The 1,205-nt window shown below is 40.1% G+C and overlaps 1 protein-coding gene across 1 annotated transcript in view; it reads left to right on the top strand.

The window, feature by feature from the left end:
* dus1l (dihydrouridine synthase 1-like) overlaps positions 1 to 896 on the top strand; it is a 6,665-nt gene extending 5,769 nt beyond the window's left edge. The window contains exon 8 of the mRNA XM_015369275.1: positions 740 to 896. Coding sequence (XP_015224761.1) covers positions 740 to 881 — 142 coding nt within the window. The 3' untranslated portion in view covers positions 882 to 896. The remainder of the gene's footprint in view (positions 1 to 739) is intronic.
* Positions 897 to 1,205: the final 309 nt, after the last annotated feature.

The following is a 1,205-nucleotide window of genomic DNA, read 5'->3' on the forward strand; positions in this document are numbered from 1 at the left end:
ACAGAAGCAGACATAGAAAAAGAAGCATAGATACAAACGGGTCCATATTTTGACAGTGAAGGACGGAGGAGACGTACGTGGACGGTGATGTGCGGAGGAGTAGCGGTGGATGTGTAACAGTTTAATTGATCAATGAAACGACGTGTGAGCGGGGTGGTTGGTGACGGAGGATGTGGAATCGGGGTTAGAGATCTACTTTCACTGATTTATTGCTGGTTAAAACGGTTTTGTGTTCATACGCAGCAATGCATTCTGGGAAATAAAAGGAAACCATCCTCATCTGAAGGTCATGCAGCTGCATTTTGAGTTTCACCAAAAGTGAATCTGTTGGCAGCTTGATTGGCTGAAAATAAAAGGGGTTGGGATTTTCCTCTCCTCTAAGCAGTTAAGGGCCCCTCTTCATCCTCAGATTCCTTTAACACTTTTGTCTTTATTGCTCATCTGTCAGTAACTGATTTAGAAAATAACCGTCTGATTGCATCATCCAGTTGAAAGGAGGTGTAGGAAATAAAGCTCACTTCAGACCAAAGCAAATGTTACTGTCTGGAAGCTGCTAACATAATCGAGGTGCATCGAACATTTCTGACATGAAACTCCTTTCATTAGAGTTCCTCTTCTGGTTTTTTGACTCCTTTTTATGTGAAACATTTCCATAAAAATGTTGAACGATCCACTTACATCTTTGTGTAGGTGTAAGTAAGCTGTCATTGTCTCACGCTGTTAAACGATGTCTGTTTAGGCTGCAGATCCACCAGGACCTGAGGGAGGAGCTGGCGAAGGTGAAGACCCTGGAGGGTTTAGCCCACATAAGCTCACAGCTGAAGCGCCGCTGCCAGGTACGGCACCATAAAGAAGGAAAGCTCCTAATTTCTGGAGGTTAAAAAGCCTCACATTCATTAGTAAGTCCCGTTGGTCCTGGATCCGTTGTCATGGAAATATAACGGGTCACACGGAAACCATTCCCTTCTACTTCACTGTCACATTGAAAAATACGATCTAAATAAGTCATTTATTCTTAAAATAAGTGCAGATTTTTTTAATTGATGAGGTAAGTGAGACACTTTACCAATAGAACAAGATGATTTACATTTAAAATAATAAAAAATTGTATTGTCTTATTTCAAGTGCTTATTAGCTAATTATCTTATTTTAAGAGTAAAAAAAACTAATTCCATTAAAGGAATAGTACACCCAAAACATGATTA

The sequence above is a fragment of the Cyprinodon variegatus genome, unplaced genomic scaffold (assembly GCF_000732505.1).
Source record: "Cyprinodon variegatus isolate N-32 unplaced genomic scaffold, C_variegatus-1.0 Scaffold2804, whole genome shotgun sequence".
Lineage (NCBI taxonomy): Eukaryota > Metazoa > Chordata > Actinopteri > Cyprinodontiformes > Cyprinodontidae > Cyprinodon > Cyprinodon variegatus.